The sequence below is a fragment of the Lepidochelys kempii genome, chromosome 1 (assembly GCF_965140265.1).
Source record: "Lepidochelys kempii isolate rLepKem1 chromosome 1, rLepKem1.hap2, whole genome shotgun sequence".
In the NCBI taxonomy this organism is placed as follows: domain Eukaryota; kingdom Metazoa; phylum Chordata; order Testudines; family Cheloniidae; genus Lepidochelys; species Lepidochelys kempii.
This window is the reverse complement of record NC_133256.1, coordinates 72,684,199-72,702,799: the sequence shown is the minus strand read 5'-3', so window position 1 is coordinate 72,702,799 and position 18,601 is coordinate 72,684,199. Positions and strand designations below refer to the sequence as shown.

At 39.0% G+C, this 18,601-nt stretch overlaps 1 protein-coding gene across 20 annotated transcripts in view; it reads left to right on the top strand.

Annotated features, from left to right (window-relative positions):
• PCDH9 (protocadherin 9) overlaps nucleotides 1-18,601 on the top strand; it is an 894,725-nt gene that overhangs the window by 12,544 nt on the left and 863,580 nt on the right. The window contains exon 3 of one of the 20 annotated variants that reach the window (XM_073346335.1): nucleotides 7,771-8,232. The exons of the other annotated variants lie outside the window; for them this stretch is intronic. Coding sequence (XP_073202436.1) covers nucleotides 7,771-7,839 — 69 coding nt within the window. The 3' untranslated portion in view covers nucleotides 7,840-8,232. Of the gene's footprint in view, nucleotides 1-7,770; nucleotides 8,233-18,601 lie in introns of those variants that run through there. 20 annotated transcript variants of the gene reach the window in all.

The window sequence follows — 18,601 nt, the reverse complement described above, 5'->3', positions numbered from 1 at the left end:
TGAAATCAGTCTACTGTATTTGTCTATCACCTTTATTGACTTCAGTAGGAGCAGGTTTTAGATAGCACCTACAAACAGCAACAAAGACAAACATAAAAAAACCAACAACAAAGAAAACAAACATTTCTGCTGATTAATGGATGGAAGGTGAGAAATACAGAGTTTTATGTATTCATTGAAATCAATTTGTAAGTTGCTCAAATGCCAGAAATTATAGGAATGTTGCAAGATTCCCAGATACCACTAAAATAGAAGATCTGACTGTCTGTCCATCTATCTATCTATCTGTCTATACATCTATCTAGGGTTTAATACCATTGTTGTTTGAAGGTGCTAAGTGCAGTCTACTTTTGTTGAAGTCAATGAGAGTTGAAAGATATTATTTTGTAGAAAGTGTTCACGACCGGCCAGGCCAGGTATTTTTATTAATATTCTCAATTGTATGATTGTGAATCAGTTCCTGAAAAAGTGTGTATAAATATTTTTCTATCAGTAATAATTCTTACTTTTTAGCCTTATATAGTAATATTGTCCTTGAAATACAAATAAAACCCAAACAAAAATTCTTATTTCAGTTGTGAAAGAGATTTACCTTCAGCCTGACCCTGTTGTTGATTCATCCAGTTGGAGATTTATTTGTTTATTTATTGACATTGTTCAAACTTCTGGAAACAAAATAACTTTGTGTATCTTAACTGTATATGCTCATGTTGGTTACAATAGCTATACATTCACTGGCTTCATTCTAACTTTAAAGCACAGAAAGTAGATACCGTCACATTTTGTACTGACTTCAATATTGTGTATGAGTGTTTTGGGCCTGATCCTTCAAGCTCTCTATATATGTTAATTTCAACACTGCAGGTTCAAGCCAAAATCTCTCAGTGAAGTCAATAGTAACGCGTGCAGGATCTGGCTCTCTCTTTTAAAAAGTATATGTCCATGGTGTGTATGTAGAGAAACATGAACCCAGTACACAGGAACATTTGAAAAGTTCTTCTTTGTAATATGGGCCCAATCCAATGTCCCCTCAAGTCAATGGAAAGACTTTCATTGACTTGAATGGACAATGGATTCAGCCCTATGTGCAGTTAGTTCTCTTCCTGTAGTTAAGACCGCTTGATTCCAGTGCACTATTTTGGTTTGCTGCCTTTGTACCAGGGAGTGAGCTTCCTATGTTTTGTCTAACTGTAGATGATTCCTTGATACATTTTATGAATTTACTATCACTATAAAAAGTGTGCTATAGATTTCTGGTCTATAACTAGTAGCTTTTAGAAAAAAATACTATTCTATTTGACTATTCAGGCCATTGTGTTAAACTACTTCCCATATTTCATTTTGTGCATGTGTCTGCAGCTGCCTGAATTTTCAGGAGCTTGTCAGTTTGGTTCACTTTAACCGTGTCAGAAATACAGGTCAAAATATCAGTGAAGTGTTGGTCTAGTCGGTAACAGGACTTGAAATTGCATTCAGGTTGTGACAACAGTATCCTGAAACATGCCTCACGCTGAAGTCTTCAGCATCCAGAGCAGCAAGAGGTAGACTGTGCACCAATAGTAAAGCTGTAGTCATCCCTACAGTTTTAACAACTGCCAAATAAATAAATTAATAAATGAAATCTGCATCTGTCTAAGAGATAGTAGTAAACCTCACCTGTTGAAATGTAATCTCTCATGTGTACAGGAGGTGGACTTTTCTATTTGAGATGTCATCAGTTTTTATTTCAGAAAGCTGTTAAATCTGTCAAACATTTCAGACGGAAAAGAATGCCTACCTTTTTTTTTTTTTTTGCCTTTGTACGCTACAGGAGCGCAGGGCTGTCAATCACCTGAAATACAGAGTGAGACAGGATAGACATGTTGCCATGATTGGCATTTTATTTTACACTCCCTTTTTCTTCCTGAAACCAAGATTGGTTAAAAATAGCAATGCCTGATTATAACATGGCCTTCCTGTGAAAGTAGATGACAGGTGTGGATATGGCCAAGGGAAGTCACTTCTAATATGCCCTGGTACTGTTGTTCTTTTCTCCTGGAGGCATCCTTTTGAAAGAGGTGGTTCAGTCTATGGGGTTTGTGCAGCTGTAGCTGAGCAGCACTGTAGAGCATTCGGAACTGGCCATTCATTTAAGCTGTTAATCTATCATGGATCTGTTTTTTCATCCTTAGCCATTATGTGAATGAGAGGTGAACATACTTTGTTTTCTTTTTCTTTTTTTTTTGTGGGGGGAGGGGGTTGTATTGATGCATTAAAGTTTACCTCATGCAGTCCATCACATTTAGAGTGATAGAGTGAGACCATTTCTACATGGATTGCCTAGCAGTCATGACCCATATGGCATAGGTGCAGTCAAGGTCTTTTGGAAAGCTACTTAAATGCCATAAAAAGTAGTTTCCTTTATCCACTTCTCCTGAGTTGGCTATTTTGGTTGCCCTCTGTCATTAGAAGCATCAAATAATAACAACAATGTGTTGGTGTGGTCAGCTTTGTGTGACCTTGTTAAAAATTAGTGCACTGGTTACTGTCATGTGGGTCCTCAAAGCTGTTTTTTGCAGACTAAGAAACTGCTAAGTTACTAATTGGTTTTCAGTAGATTTGAATAACTGCTGCACTTCTTGCTGTGATTGTATCCTTTGCTTCTTGTTGTGATGGTATCAAAGCTATCTGAACATTTCCAAATTTTACTATTACCCAGCTTTGCTAAAGTCTAGGCTTTGGCCTTCTTTTGTGCTTTAGCTGTTGATTAAGAAATACTTTAATCCCTTGCAGGGTACTAAGAAACTAATGGCTTGTGTAGTATTTTAGTCTTTAAGCTTCCATTGTAAATGGTATGAAAAATTGAGTCTCTTGGCTGATGCTTAAATCCATCTTTCCCTTTTACTAAATTATTGTCACTATCCTTTCTTGTTTCTCTTTTTAATACTCAGAAAATGAAATCTGGAGATATTTATTTTTGTAGGAGGTGTGCATGCACATATTAGAAATCTGAGATTTCCCCCCAAATGAATATGATCAGAGAAATGATACACAAATGATTTTCTGTATGATCTGTTATTGCACAGTGAACTCAAAAGCATAGACTGTAATAAGCACTTTAAAGGAACTAAGTGGCTTCTTTAAAATTTGAATAATAGAGTGCTTTTGGAGGAGTATTTTTATAGAATGTTGATAATATGAAGTAAAATGCTTTCTAATCTATCTAGATATTTGCTTGAACTTGTTCCTACATTACTGTATTTTTTTTTAAAAAAACATCAAATTAAATAGAGTGATTTAGGGATGATAATGAAAGTCAGAGGGAAAAAAAAAGAGAACCCAGCCCTGCAATACTTATTCTGGAAAAATTCCCATTGAAGTTTGCGGAACTGGGTTGGTTTGAAGAACTGGTCTGAGAGAATGAGGGACAGAATGAGAGAGAGAGAAACTAAGGCCTAAAAATACTCATTATTTGTAGGCGTCTCCATTATCAGGTGCCCAGCTTGAGATAACTTGATATTGATTTCCAGAGGTGCTAACTGGTTGCTGCCCCCCTTAGTTGCATTGGAATTGTGGGTGCTAAAAGTCAGACTTCTATGTTACTCAAGTTGTGCATCCAAAATTTGAGGTATTCCTAAAGTAGTGGACAGACACTGTTGAAAATGTAGTGCTAATTAGATGAACAGAGACTGTTAGTTGTGGACTGTTGTATATGCTTCTTTTAATTTTGACTAAATCTGATTCACTTTTAACCTAAATTTCATATGAACCCCATGACCTCTTCTAGGTATAATAGGCCACTAATAAGGGCAGGCTACTAGTATGATCTGGTACGGTAACTCCCTTGAATCACTTTCTTTCAGAATATTTAGCACCTAACACGTATGCCAGAAATGTTTGGATTTTGGAGTTTAAAATGTTGCCATTTTTGGAGAGCTATGAAATATTTGTTTTGAAGTAGTCTTCTGTAATCTATTGGCTAGTTCTGTAGCCATACTATATTTGTGATAGTTGAGGCAGGCACACAAAATATCTCATTAATGTTTTTTGGACAGACTCTGTTGATACCACACTGGCAGAGGGCACCATCAATGGTAGGTCTGGTGTCTTGCGGAGATTTATGAAAGAGGATTGATTCAGAAAACAAACAAGCAAACAAAAATATAAACAACCACAAAGCAGGACCATACAAACTGAGGTTCAGTAAGTGGACAGTACTTGAATTCAACAGTTTGCAAGGAAGATTGGGATGAAATCTGAAAACACTTATGAAACCATACGGCTGTCGTTTGGCTAAAAACTCAGTGTGACTGTCTGAACTTGCAGGAAACAAAATAGGTATGTTAATAAGAAAGCTGGCAGTGCTTATATGATACACAGGATGACACTGACTCTTGAGTCTGCTTGTTTAAAACAGTATGTTGAAAACTTTTCATAGTACAGCTTCATAAGATCCCTCAAGGGGCTCTTTGTATATGGCGCAAATCACAGATGGCAACAAAAAGGGCTTACTTTGTCTGGAGCTGATTTCTGATGTCCGTCTGTGTCATAAGCAAGTGACAGAAGCAATTCTTGCCTTTGGAACTTAGGCCCAGTAAAGCTTTCAGTCTGTGAATTAATTTAGAAGGAAATGACTCGCATTGGAAACCATTTCTATGTTTGGTAAAATTTACTTGCTACTCTTTCTCCATTCTAGGCATTTTGCTCATGCACTCACATTTTGGGCCAAGTGCAAGCCTGGTGTAAGAATGCAGTGTTACTGAAGCCCATATTCAAAGAGTCCCTAGCTACCATAGAGCCTGTGTAGCCAACTCCCTGCGTCCCCCAGTATAGGGGATGACAACTTGCTGATTGCAGAAAACCGATCACCCTTGCCTTGCCCCTTCCCCGAGGCCCGGCCCCTGCCATGGGGACTCAGCGTGCTGACCCTGCCCTGAGTGCTGGCTCTGCAGCTCCAATTGGCCAGGAACCATGTGGTGCTAGCGCCTGTGGCCGGGGGCAGCGTGCGGAGCCACCTGGCCACGCCTCCACCTAGGAGCCGGAGCGAAATGCCGGCTGCTTCATGGAGCCTCATGGAGCCAGACAGGGAGTCTGCCTTATCCCCACTGCGCTGCCGACCACGCTTTTAACAACCTGGTCAGCAAGGCTGACTGGAGACGCCAGGGACCCTTTTTGACTAGGCGTTCCGGTCGAAAACTGGATGCCTGGCAACCCTAAATGATTCGTGAGCAGGAGGAGAAGGCATGTCTAGAGTACTATTTCTGCTAATGAAATTTGTGACCTGCCAGTTGTTACTTGTTGGACATCTCTTTTGGAACCATAGCCAGTAAGCATAGTGTAAAGCAGCCTCAAGATTGCTCTCCATTATGCCAGGGCTGAAGGTAGCACAAAACCAATCTCAGAATAAGGCAGCTGCTCTGGACACTTTGTGGTCTTCTCCAAAGCAGCACCCAGCAGACACTGGTCCCAGCTGAGAATCCAGGCCAAAATATCTAGGGCAGTTCTTTTGGAAGGCCTAAATTAATCATATTCCTTTTTAAACAATTTAAACATAATTCTGTCCTAAGTTTCAAAGCTTTAAGGGTTTTTTGCATGTTGTGATTTCTTAGTGGGCTTTCATTACTTTTCCATCTATACAGTTTCACAGATAATGACAGGCCCTCAAAACCTGCAGAACATTGCATGTAACATTGCTTCTGCAGCTATTTACCACTTCATTAGCTTTTTCAATAGTGAAGATAAGTTAGCATTTTGTCATGAAATTTGAATTGCCAACTTGTCTTACTGAAACACATGAACCAAGGTATAATAACTCTCACAAAGTGCATTAACGCTTGCACAAGCAGATGCAATCCCCTAAGAAAAGAAAATTTGTGGGTTGTTGTTTTTTTTGTGATGGTGAAGCCAATTTTTTTTTACATTTTCTCCAGCAAATTTTGCTGCTTTGCAGAACATCTGAAAGTACAGTAGGAGACATTTAGCTCTTGTCTAAGTGGGAGCAAATGAACTGACTGCAATAAACTTTATCAGAGCTACGTTTGTCCATACGGTTCACACATTACACTTTAAATGTAATTGAACCACCGGACCAGTTTCAGTGTGATTTTTGTCTTAAAGTTATCAGGCCAGATTCTCATCAACACTAAGGACTTTTTACATCACAGGAAAGTGTGCCCAACTGTGATTGATACCCACTTTAAGGCATCTTTATACTGCCAAGCAGTGGTAAAGTGGCAGTTGGCTATGACTTCACTACAGGAAAACAGTGTGGCTTTATACTGTGGTAGCCATCTTAAAATAAAATAGTAGTAGAGATGGGCACTGTGGTTTTTAACCTGTACATAACCAGTTGAGGTCAACACTAGGTGTGTAGTACTGGGGTCAGTTAGGTACACTGAGTACTTTAACTCTCAATAGAGTTTGTCTCACATTAGCTATCTCAGTGTAAAAACACCGACTTTTTCCCCCGTGAAGACATAGCCTTAGTGTAAATGAAAATCAGGCCTGATACCTTTAAGGCAGACTTTCATGGAATTTGGTCCCGTGGTTCATGAAGTGAAATAGCATTACTGTTAGGTTTTCAAATATCTCCCCGATGACACTAGCGGCAGAACTCCATAAAACTCCTGCCAGGCTTTCAGCACCATCTGTTATGCTGCTGATACGTTTTTCATATCAGCTTCAATGTCAATGCCATACTCTGCAAACTATTCATTGTTGCGTCAGTGACTGTCGCTCCATTCAGTGAAGGTAACTCATTGAACCCAAACAAATGCAATAATCTTTAATTTCACTAACAGAGGTAGCTATTCATAGCCTTTCTCTTTTACACCGTCCAGAAGTTTTGCAGTTTTGACTTCTATTAAAGTTTTTTAAAGTTTGGTGATTGTTAGAAAAATCACTGTAAAAATAGCATCATTTTTCTCAACAGATCTATTCCTTGTGTGCATTCAGAGTCTATTCTGTTTGCCTTTTCTAAAAAACAAACAGGCAAACTGTTTATTGCTTTTAATTCTGTTAGCACACCAGCACTGTAATGGTAGAGAGAAAGTTGTATCCTCTTCTGGCTCACATATTATCAACCACATTTTTAACCAAGATCCAATTGCAAAATATTACTGATCATTATGCCTGAGTTAGAACAATCCCAGATTGATTTGCAGTCTTAGCAATTAGAGAAAAAAATGTTTACCTTTAAATAAAGCCCTTTATTGCTTCTTAGTAACTCCAGCTCCACCACAGAACCTCATGATGCCATTCTTACCATCATTTTTTTTTTTGGAGTATCATGACACTTCAAGGTTCACTAGGCCCATTCCTGACCTCATGCTTGAGATTTCAAGGATTAGAAGCCTATTGATATCAATGGGAGTCTTTCCATTAACCTGAATATGCTTTGGGTAGTGGAAAGACTCCCATTGATATCAGTAGGCTTTGAAACAGACCCTTTGGAAGGGCAGAATTTGGCCCACTGAACTAATCATTTTTGTGCTGTTCAGCTTCAGTATCACTAATCAAAAGAGGGGTTGGTTTTTTTGCTTAGCATGAAAACATTTGGACAAGACTTTCTTCCCAGTTACAGAATGAAGAAGGCAAGCAGGTCAGAATAAATGTGTTGTTTTATACCTTGTGCTTCAACTTTTCCCTTTTATTTCTCTTGTATCTCTTTGAAAAAAAATCCTTTACAATATCTTATCTCTTCGCTTTTGATCTACCTCATAGCCATTTTTTAAATGTAGTTTCCGCTTCTGAACATTCTTGGTAATTTGCTTGCCTCTTTATCCTCCACAGATGCTCCACCCATCTGAGGATCCTCTCCTTTATAACATCTTCGTTTCAAAACTGCCTACAAGACAGTGAATCTGGTTCACAGTCAGTACTTACTCAGCAGGAGACATTTCTCACTCACATTTGATACCTGCTGGCTGCTGCTTTCAATTATGGCCTATACTGGAGAGCAGAACTGTTGAAGTAACGGAATCAATGATGTAATCAAACTAGTTAAGATGCTTGCAGGGTAGCTACAGGGTTCTGGGCATTGTCTAATTCCTGCCATAAGCAAAATAGTGACAAGTCTTGCTCTTGTTTTGTTGCTTTCTTAGATGGCAAAAAACTAGACATTTGTTCATTATATTGTGAAATCACATCCCGGGATATTGTTGAATCTGCCCTGCAGCTAATTATCAGATGATTGTAGGTAATGAAAATAACCTTTCCCTTCTACTAGGAATATAGTATTAACCTTGATCAAGTAGGTGCATTATTTTTGTGTGTTCCTGGCCCTGTGGTACATATGGATTTATTTGATATGAATTAATGGTACTGTTTCCCAGAATTTGGGTATTGGTGTTTTACCAGAGGAATGGGCATTTTATACATTGCATCTTGGCACTGAGAATGACCAGAGACGGTGGGCCTGATTCACATTTACACTAAGGCTATTTAACAATGCTCTGGTTGTGGAAAGGGGCCTTAAATAGGGTATAAACAGAATTTACTGTGGGCATGATTCTGGTCTCACACTAGTTTTCCACTAATGAAATTCTAGTTATGTCACTGATGTTGTCCTGTGTGGCAGAGTAGAATCAGACCCATAGCCTCTATACAGTTCTCCCCCTCCTCATTCTCACACACCCCACAGCACACATGATATGGGAGGAAAGTTCTACGACCCTTCTGGAGCCCTCAGAATCGCCAGCACCCATTTTTCCTCTTTGCACCTTGTTACAGCCATCCTTCTTCTACTGAGGCTGTCTGGATGGCAGTCCCGTGGGCACTCTTGAGTGGTTGCTGTTCATTAAAGTGAGGTATTCTGTCTCTTTGAATAGCAAGAATGCAAGAAAAGAAGGCTAAGTCCTTCCCCTGTATGGCAATTCAGAGCATGACCAGTAGGCTGGCCATTTGATGCTATTGCAATAATATCTTCACTTCAGTGCTGTATCTAACATCTAGCTCTGTTTTCTGTGTTTCGATTGTTTTATCATGGGGTTTCCAAGTATTACATATGGCCTTTAAAAGCTAGAGCTCAAATTCCACTGCTGAAGAAGCATGTGGTATCAGAGGACTAACAGTAGTACAGATCTAAGTAGTGGTGTGTTTCACTAGAGGTGATGTGCAGTATAGTGAGTAGTTGTAAACACATTGTAATAATCTCTGATGTTACATGCCACTTGTTGTCATGCCCTACATTTTCCTCTTACACATCTCATGCATGCAATTTCCAATTGAGATTCATTTTAATGTATCCTTAATATGTTCCTTAACATGTTAATGGCACTTTGACATTTTAAGGACAGAGGAACAATGCCAAAACTATGGAAAAATCTTTAACCAACATACTAGTTTAAATAATTCAGCACTCATAGTTTTAAGACCCAAAGGTATTTTTACATGTGTAGATATAAAGATTAGATGCATGTTTGGGGAGATCACTGCTGTCAGACTTTAGTAAAGGACATAAAGAAGTTGTACATTTAACACAAGCTTGTACTGGTATGAAATAGATGCCATGATTTTCTGATCATGTGTGAGAACAGAATCTCAAGTTTAGTGTAGGAGACCTGTGGTAATTTAAGGTAGGGTAACAAAACAGTGACATCCATTATTTTAAATCTGAGACCATCAGAATGTCAAATTATGCTTCTCCCACTTACTGTGGCAATGTACTTTAGGGGAGGCTTTAGAGAAATTACTTACTTGACTCTTGGGGCAAGTCTACACTACAGCACTCCATCGTCGCAGCTGCACCAATGCAACTGCGTCAGTGTACCACATCTGGTGAAGATGCGCTATGCCGACCGGAGAGCAGTCTCCTGTCAGCATAGTTTCTGCCTCTTGTGGAGATGGAGTAATTATGTTGGTCGGAGAGTGTTTCCTGACGAAAGCGCTGGTGTGGACAGCACTTAGGTTGCTGTAACTTGTGTCGCTCAAGGGGGTGTCTTTTTCACACCTCTGAGTGATGTAACTTAAGTGGTATTGTAAACCAACCCTTAGAAAAACACCAGCAAGAGGAAGTTGGCTTGTCCCTTGCCTGGATTGGAGTAGCCATTCTGATATATTAAAATGAAGACAAAGGGCTTACTCAGGCGAAACACCCATTTGCATCATTTAGAGTTTTGCTTGAGTAAGGACTGTTTTCCCGTAATCACTGTGTTCCTTGGACAAACCATTTTGAATCTGATCCAGTAAAGCGGAGCAAGCTCCTTCATCTGGTACATTAAATGGAAGCTCAGCTGGAAAAGGAAATGTAGTATTTTGCCTTTGCATTTCAACTGAGTGAGAATTTATTATTTTAAGCTTAGAGGGTGATTAGCATCTCCAAGCAATGTAACATCACTTACGAAGTCAGGTGACAGATCGCTGGGCTAAATACGTGGATATAATTAGGCACGTTGATTCTATTAATGAAAACAAAAATAAATGAATGTCATGTGCATGCTTCCCGTGCAGTTCTTTCAGAGTAACTCACTTCTGACTTGCAGCACTCCTGCTGTTCGAGTCTGGGATCTTTCTTTGACACAGAAAGTCTTTCATGCAAATTTGCGTGGTGGGCAAGCATCCAAGAGAGAATAGTTTAAAGTCTAAACCCACTTCCACTTTTGACCAGATTTACATTTGAACCAGGGTGGCTAATGGTGAAAGACATGTATAGCACTGTGCAAGTGGGACCTCTCTCACACAGTTTTTAAAAAGACCCAGGCCCTGATTCTCCTCTCACCCACTGCATTGATTTCAGTGGAATTACTCATGATTTATACCAGTGTGAAAAGAGAAAGAATTAGATTCATGATTTCTAAAACAAGCGAGGGATTTTTTTCCACTTGCACTCAAGCTTGTGGTAAATTCTTAGATTTGTGCCAAAAAATATGAAAAGAAGTCACCAACTGTTCTGCAGCTCTTTAGGCAATTATCACTGAACACACACCATGGTTCAAATGCTATGAGCACAAAGAACTGCAGAAAGCAAAATCTATGTAAATTGCAAACAAACAAGTGATGCAAACCCTAATAGTACTTCTTGGTTAATACACATTGATTGTAAAATTTAAACAACATTTCAGTGATCCAGTAAATGTTTCGATTAATATAATAAATGATTGGAGGGTACATGGAAACAATGTTTGGAAGTGAATTTCTCTCTGAGAAGTATTGAATATATTCTATTTATGGACCCATAATATTTGTTAAAGAGCTTAGTGAAACCAGTAGACCCAACAGGGCGGGCATTAGGCTGAGATCATACCAGTAGCTCCATGCTTTGGTTGCTATGAGAGTCACAAGAAGAAATAGATCATGTTGAATAAGAAGTGAGAAATACTATAATCTGATGATTTGGTATTTTGGCAGAGTTCTTTTTCTTACTACAATTAAAGCAGATATTTAATACTATACTCAAAACTTGCCATTGTTACTGTGACTTTATTTTTGCAATTATTCATGGATTTGATAGTACAAAGCAAAAACGTTGTAGATCACGGGGAGCAGGAGAGGGCAGAAAGGCTCGGAGACCTCCATTGAGTAGCTAAGTACTCTCCATCTTTAGGATGCACCTTTAGGACGCAGGATGTGATTGGCAGGAACCGTATGCTTACACCAGGCCTCCAGTGGGAATCAGCATGCTCAGAGTGCCTAGAAGTAAATATGATTGCTTTCCCTGATAATTTTTTGCCCCGATTCCCCATTGTTCCCCTGGGTCCATGGAGTCTAGGGGCTGGATTCTGCCATCTCTTGAAAACTAGCTTATGGGACCTTTGTGACTTTAGCACTTCTGATGTTGCAGCGGGCTTAAGCCCTCTTTCTGTTCTGGGGACTTTGGCGTCTCTGCATGTTTGCTAACGGCGGGGAGCATGATGGTACTCCCCCCTCTCCTCTGGGCTACTACTCACAGTTAGTTACCTTTGTTTTATTTCACAGAAAAATAAACAAATTCTTACAGGCAAGACTCGTTAACTTTGTGAAGTAAAACAAATGGGGACAAAAGCAGTTCTCTGGTATGTCCTTCGACTCACATTATTTCACCAGAAGATAACTATGCTAGTTGATGAGGAGGGCTGGTGTAATGTTCAGCACAGTCTTCTATCTTCCATGTTTGAACACCAGCAGGAATTCCAGGCCTGATTCTGATCTCTTTTGTGCTGATGCAAATCAGGAGCAAATCCAGAGAAGACAGTGGAGATACACTGGTGTAAAACTGATAAATGTGTGAGGAGAATTGGGGCTTCTGCACAGAAGTGGAGGTTTTTTTAACCTGCTGTTTTCAGTATGTTAGTTTAATTTGCATCGTTCACAGAATTTCATCTATTCCTTGCACATTTGTCCTCTTCCTCAGTTATATCTCCATGCTTTGGCAGGAGGAATACATATAAATGAAAGTGTGTGCTCTTTAATAAGAAGTAAAAGTTTTTACTAGTAGGGGCTGAGATTTGGCTTGAAGTGATAACTGCAATAAATAAACCTGAGAGAAGTGAATCCTGCTTTTTTTGTTGCCATGGTGTTGTTTGTCAGCGTGGGTGTTACTACTATGTGGACTTCAGCGTGTAGGTGGCTTAGACAAAGGCTTGCTCGGTAAAAGAAGTTCTATCGAGATACAGCTGTAAATTATCTTCAGACCAGCGTTGTAGATTTGCTAGCACACATTGCACTTTGCTGTGCCTGCAGGGGCTGTTGTGTCCTTTGATTGAGTCCATTCCCAAGGGAAGGCATCCGCAGGACAGCACTACCCACTGCTGTCACTGCGCCAATTCTCTGCTGGATATCAGGCAGAGTGGAGGATTCAGGACACTTGCCTTGCTGTAGCTCCCTTCCAGACAGATTTAGTCAGCCTGCACTAGATCTGGGTGAATAACTCTTTCCATTCAGTGGCAGTCTGAAAAAAATAATGTTCATAATAATGAAAAAATTGTCTTGAGTCAAACGACTTGGCCCTATTTCACTTGCCTTGATTTCAGCGGGAGCCCACTCGTCCCAATGGAGCTTGCCCCACTATGTGGTCATTTTTTCACTAATTTTCTCCTTTCTGTGCTTTCTCAAGATGCCCTCCATTCCTAGCTTTTACTCACCTTCTTTCTGAGCCTGATAATACAGCTCCACGTTATCTTTCATGTGGGCCCCCTCTGTGGTGAAAATCCCCTTTTAGGATGTCCCCAGGGCAAGCGCTGGCTGCAGAAGCCCTGATATCACAGCTTCAAGAGGTACCAGGGAGTGGGAAGGAGGCATAGCGCCTCTACTTGATGGCCTTGATCTTTATAAGATCCTGCAAGAAACAGGTTTGTGGTGAACTTTGTTACCTTTTCCCCATTTTTTGCCCTATCACATCCATGCGACATGTCTCTGTAAAGAGACCTTCTTCCAAAGCTGCCTGCAGGAGGTTTTGCCAAGGGAGGAGGTAATCAGGATATCTTCTTATAAGGCTCTCTAGACATCCTGGCACACATTCAGACGGTCTGGGGATGGATACTTGACCTAACCATAGTCTCTGGATAATGCCATTATTCTAGAGAAGCATTTTTTTAGCGAGATCCCTACAGTTTTGTCTAGAATTAATATTCCCATTTGCTTCTTGTCTCAACAAATACTCTTCATACAAAGTGAAGCAGCTAATGTGCTCAGATTACCTAGACAACATGATAAAATGAAATTTGGATTAATAATGGAGAAAGATATATATTCATAGTGCTCATTTTGTAAAGATGATAAAAATACTGGAAGGTCAACGATGTTGCCTATCATTAAATAAATTGTGTTCACATTGTTTCAGTAGACCCAGTTTAATCCAAAAATGCTTATACATTCTTTTTTGTATTACAGATTAAAATAACCAATTCACTGTTTAAATGGCCCAGACAGCACAACATTCGTAGCTTTTCACTGCAGATGGCTACAGGATAATAACACCAATATGAAAGAAAAATAGCGCTTGCTGGATTTTTGTTTGGTTAATTCTGTGTTGTCTGTGGGTGCAATATTTTCGCATACATGCACAGATTCTCTTAATGCAGCAGTATAACAGTATTCACTGTCACACGTATATAGTGCTTTAGATGGGAGGGAGACCTTGAGTGGGAAAAGGAACTGTTGGTTTTGAAATCTAAAACTGCGAGTTATGAGAAGCAGAGTTGTCGAGCTTGATTCTTGTTTACATGAAGGCCAATTTACATCACTTTGGTAGTATACAGGAGCATAAAAGTAGAAGTACATTATATTTACACTCATATGAAGACCTCTTTGCATTCCCAGACCTATGCTGAATGTCCTTAGGATAAATGAGACCAGTTAAATATAAAATAGATAGTAAATAGTGATATATAATCTTCTATTAATAGGTAGCTAGTGTCCAACATAATGAAAATAAAAATAATACACTAAATAAAAAAGAAGTATTTCATGCATAGTTTTTGAAGTATTTTATGAAGGATGGTAAGTCTTAATATCCCCATTTTACAAATGGGGAAACTGAGGCACAGAGCAGTGAATGGCTCAACATCACACAGCAGGTCACTTTCAGAGCCAGGAATAGAATATAGCTTTTTATTAATACTCAGTACGATGCACAATAAGTGCAATGAGCATTATGTAGAATAATTAATTGTATGAGGTGTACAACTGATGTTTTCATGAGGGAAAATTTTGCAAGGTGAAAGATGAGCATGCCAGCACTGGCAATTGCATTAGCAGTTTTTTGCATAGCACGGTCAGGGACAACTATTCTAGAGACAAAGCTGTTTGATTAATCAAATCAATTTTCCACTGTAACAATGCAGAGAGGTTATGTCTGCCAGCAATCTAATTTGAAATCAAATGTTTATGGATTAATGAACACAAGACAATTGCTTCCAAGCTTCTTTTCAAACAAAAGATCTTAGGTCTTTAGAAATGTGGATAAGTAGAGAATCATTAGCCAGGGCTGGCAGTACAAATAGACCTAACTCCCTAAACAAACCCTCTTTACTACCCCCCCAAAAGAAAAACCCCCAAAACCCCACCCTTGGATTATTATTTATTTGGTTAAACCATAGTGTGCCATAAATAAGGGTAACTCCATGTATTTCAGTGAATCAGGTCCCTCAAATTTAAAGGAAATAGGAAACTTATCCGTGGTCTAACATTATAATTCAGTAACACTGAGTTCAATGGAACTGTGCCTGTTTACATCAATGGAGGATTGAAATCATAATCTCCTTTTCAAAAAAGAAATCCAGGCCATGTTTTGGAATGACCCTTTTGCTAAAATATATTGGAAAATTCAGTCTCCCTTTTGTACTCTTACGTGAGGTTACTCATGACATTATCTTTAAAATCTCCAAACAATTGGCTTATTATAAAAGGAAACATGTAATCCACTTGAGTATAAAAGAAACTTCTTCTGCTTTTATAAGAAACAACTGAATTAATTCAGGTACCATTTTGTGTTCCCTTTGGTCCCTTTCTTCCCTAAGAAGACTATTTGCTTTGGTTTGATACTAAATTGGTGGTATCTAAATGCTCCCCATTGAGTTTAACAGTTAATTTTGCATATTGGAAAAAGAAATCTTTGCTCTGATGTTTTATGTCATCCCCATGGTGCCACTGACAAATAAGAAGCATATAGCTCTTATTGAGTCAAGAGAATAGTACAACTTCTCTGAAGAAAATTGGCTGGCTTTCACTCACTACATAAAAAATGGTCAGTTAAACACAGAAGCAGCTGGAAGTGAAAATCCTCCTGTTGTCAAAGGTGAAAATTAAACTGCTTCCTGCTTTGACTTGCTCCTTTTCCCTCTAAGATTATTTTATCTTTATGTTGTAATGCTTATACTACTGGTTAAGGCCAGCCCGCTAATGTGAACGCCTGGAATAAATTTTACAAGCCTTCTTCACTTTGGGTAGCCCTTGCTTTACGAGTAGTTTCACTGATTTCCAAGCAAAATATACCTGAGTCTCTGAATTTACGTTTTAAGACTGGTATTTTCAAAACTCTTCTGCACTGGCCTGCGTTTGCTCCCATTGAAGTCAGTGACTCAACTATTGACTACTGACTCCCATGACAGCAGAGTGAGGTCATTGGTGAATGCTTTGGAAAATCCCTTCCAATGACTGCTGTGAGATGACTCATGTGAGTAAGTGTCACTCAGTATAAGGGTCACTGAATCAAGTTCTATGGGTTTTGTGCAGGACTTTTATCTAAAAGTAAATGAGAATAAATGAGAACATTTTTAATGGACACTTTAGTGGGGGAAGAAATAGTTGAGAAAAATTAGACAGAAACCATTATGTTTAAAATCTGTTCAGCAAGTACTGCAACCTAAAATGTTGTCTGCTACTATGGAAAATATTGTTTTACAGTTTAACTGTTATGTTGCATTGGGACAAAGCTCCTTGCATTGGCTACTCTACATTAAGCAACATTGTCTGCAAAATCCCACTCAATTGTTCTTAGCTTAGAACATTTCACTGACTCTATGTCAAATTATTTTCACTGGTGTTATAGCTGTGTGTTGGGCCCAGGATATTAGAGAGACAAGGTGGGTGAAATAATATCTTTTATCAGACCAACTTCTGTTGGTGAAAGAGACAAGCTCTCAAGCTACACAGAGCTCCTCTTCAGATCTTCGAGCTACATGTAGCTCTTCTGCAAAGATCTGAAGAGGAGCTCTGTGTAGCTTGAGAGCTTGTCTCTTTCACCAACAGAAATTGGTCCGATAAACATATTACCTCATCCATCTTATTTCTCTGTATCTCATATTGTTTTTACTGCTTCTTTATAATTTCAGAAGTTACAACAAATAATATCCATGGCAAAGTGAATAAGATGATATAACAATTGTCTCACAACACTGTGCATGTATGGAGCACTGTATAAGATTGAATTAGGCTGTTCTCAGTGGTGGCAGATGACAGAACAAGGAGCAATGGTCTCAAGTTGCAGTGAGGGAGGTCTAGTTTGGATATTAGGAAAAACTATTTCACTAGGAGGGGGGTGAAGCACACTGGAATGGGTTACCTAGGGAGGTGGTGGAATCTCCTTTCTTAGAGGTATTTAAGGCCCGGCTTGACAAAGCCCTGGCTGGGATGATTTAGTTGGTGTTGGTCCTGCTTTGAGCAGGGGTTGGACTAGATGACCTCCTGATGTCTCTTCCAACCCTAATCTTCTATGATCCTATGAGATATGTAGGGAGCTTTGCATCAGGAGAGTAAGACAAAGTTATTCTACTGTACCAGGAAATATGGCTTTGTACAACTTACCCAGAGAACATCAGCATATAGGCAATTTATGAATGTGTTACCACAGAGTTCAGAGTCACTTTCAACACTTTTAAGACCAGCTTTACTTCTCTTTTGAGAAATCCCAAACTACTTTTCATCTTTATAATACAAAAATTGACTAGAGATCCTCAGCTGGTGAAAATTGGCATAGCTCACTAAAGTGTTTGGTGCTATGCTGATTTACATCAGATGAGGATCTCTTCTTATGAACTTTGGAAAAATGTAATTTTGTGGGATTAAAAGAAGGGTGCAGAACATTTTATAGCAATGAACTATGATATGGGCACTGTCCCACTTCCACTGAAGTTACTGGAAAAATTTACACTGGAGTCTTTGGATCAGGCCCTAAGAGATAACAGTTTGCAATTGCTTAGATCAAAGGGAGATAAAAGACAAAAGGCATATCAAGTTGTGAACTTCCAGTCCCTGACTGAAACAGCTTGCAATATAAATTAGAAATAAAATAGCTAGGTAGTCAGTGGATGGGATATGGAAGGAAGAGAATTATAACAGTGAGAGAGCATGCAATATGTTCACAACCATGTATGAATCTCATATGCTACTGTTAGGTTTTATTATTAATAATTAATTTTATTTATAGTATTTTTATATATATAATGTGGTAAAGTTTGGCGCAGTGTGTGGAGGAGTTCAGGAAAGGAGCCAAATGGAACTTTCCTATCATACTACAATGGCAGATCTTTTCAAACCTTCACTATTAAAAGCTCTGTCTGCATTAATCCTGGAAATGCACTTGTCAGAAATGTGTTTTGGGATGGTGCATGGAGCTAACATTTCCCCAATGTAGCTAGGGCTTTGGCATGCATGTGATTTTTTTTTTTAAATTGTGCTAGACTAGAGAAATCATTATCAAGAGCACAGATTTGTAGAATGGTTTAAATGGTTATAGCTTGGCTAAGCCTTGTCTACACTGACGAGAGAAACTATCCTAGCAGCTCATATTTGAATATGGCATTGGCTAACATAAGCTGCAATGTAGACTGTGGTGACCTGTTCAGAAGGACCCACATTTCTTACATGCACTTAAATATTTCTGCTAGAGGCAGCACAGGATAGAAGTTTGTCTTTTGCCTGCCATCTCTGTTCTGGTGTGCAGAATTTCTCAGTTGGATGTAAACTCTCTAAATATATTTAGAAATGTATTATTTTGATACCCCCATTACCACAAGAGGCATCCTGCTGTTTTATATAGTGTTTTGAATATTCCAGCCTTCTGTTGCTGGTTTCCACAATGGCACTTTTTTATATGTGCTAAAATATGGCCACCTCATGTTAAGTTTCCAATATAATCCTTGAAACTGGTCATAAATAACGTTTACAGTGTTCCTATCAGTAATGAATGTGTTAAGTGTGGTTTAGG